This window comes from Echinops telfairi, unplaced genomic scaffold (genome assembly GCF_000313985.2).
Source record: "Echinops telfairi isolate 266 unplaced genomic scaffold, ASM31398v2 ScPeMD7_53;HRSCAF=182, whole genome shotgun sequence".
Taxonomy (NCBI): domain Eukaryota; kingdom Metazoa; phylum Chordata; class Mammalia; order Afrosoricida; family Tenrecidae; genus Echinops; species Echinops telfairi.
Genome location: NW_022103951.1, coordinates 21036007 through 21037394, shown reverse-complemented (window position 1 = coordinate 21037394; position 1388 = coordinate 21036007). Strand labels below are relative to the sequence as shown.

Here is a 1388-nt window from a genome sequence, read left to right as displayed (position 1 = left end):
CCCTTAGGGAGAATGACCCCTGGCCTACTTGTTTTGACCTCCAAGTGTCTAGTCGTTCACCATGTGTGGCAAGCAGCTAGGTTTGGCATCTATTTGGGGGAGACAACTTGGGAGAACTCTGTTTCCCACAACCATTTAGGGTGGAGGGCACACAGCCAAGAAGATGCTCATGACGTCCGTCCATTGTCTAGATGTAGGAGGATCGCATCGTAGGCACGGCTGTCAGGACTGTGTGCAAAGTTGAGGGAGTGGACCTTGTGCACCGGCAGGGTCAGCCTCAGCTGGTCCATCGCCCGGACAAGACGGTTCAGGTGCAGAAAGTGTGCTGGGCCCACATAGCAATGCGGAGGGACAGGGAGCTCCACAAGGGAGAGCTTGCACAGAGGGAAGGTGTGGTGCAGCAGGCCCTGCAGGGCAACCGTGGAGATGGGGTTTCCACACAACAGCAAGGTTCTGAGCTGAGAGCAGTGGCCCAGAGCGAGCTGCAGGGCCTTGAGGTCGCGGTCCTTGATGTTACAGTCGCCTAAGTCCAGGTGGGTCAGCGTGGCTGAGGTGCTCTCTATCAAAAGGTGGAGGAAGGAATGATCTAAGCCAACCTTGCAGACCCCATGCAGGTCCAAGAACCGGAGTTGATGGAGGCAGGGACACAAGGACAGGTGTGTCAGGTCAGAGAAGTAAAGCAAGCCATCCACTATCCCAAGGGACACCAGTGGGGTTGGCAAGCCTCTGAGCAGCTTGTAGAGGTGGTCGTGGCAAAAGGTGATGCCCCTCAGGATGAGGTGCTGGAGGGAACGCAGCCGGGAGAGCTGAGAGGTGAGCCGGGCAAGCTGCTCGTCCACCTCGTCCTTGCTGCTGAACCACCTGCAGCCCAGCCTGATCCCAGAGAGACGGAGGCTCTGCAGGTGACCCATCTGGGCCAGGTACGGAGCGAACCAGTTGAGGTAGTCCAGGTCCCATTTGCAAGTCACTTCCACCTCCTGGACAGCGTCCAGCTGCACCATTTTCAGGATCCTCTCCATCACGATGGGGTGGTGGGGCACAGGCCTCCCAAATTCCAGCTTCGTGCAGCACAGGTGCGGCAGGTCCTTTCCCTGCGTGACCCGCTCCGTGAGGAAGTTGAGGAGCTCATCTTGGTCCGTCTTCTGAAAACACAGGTTGGGAAACACCACCGCCACCGGGGCGGCCAAGGATGCAAACGTCTCGCCTGGCCTCGCAGGGTGCCCGTTCTGGGTCTGAGTCCCGGGCTGCGTGGCCTCTGAGGAGGTCTCATCCGCGTGAGTCCCCAACCACACGTCCCAGAAGGTGCGGTCAGCGTTCACCTGTAAATCCAGCACTTTCAGCTTCCATCTTTGTGGAGTGGCCCTCCGGGCAAGCAGGACATCAAGACC

At 58.7% G+C, this 1388-nt stretch overlaps 1 protein-coding gene across 1 annotated transcript; it reads right to left on the bottom strand.

The window, feature by feature from the left end:
- Positions 1 to 167: 167 nt before the first annotated feature.
- On the bottom strand, positions 168 to 1385 carry LOC101660128 (PRAME family member 12-like; the record flags this gene model as incomplete). The annotated part of the gene is made up of 1 exon (XM_030885778.1): positions 168 to 1385. A coding segment is annotated over one exon (1218 nt), but the record flags the coding sequence as incomplete, so codon positions are not given.
- Between the last annotated feature and the right edge of the window lie 3 nt (positions 1386 to 1388).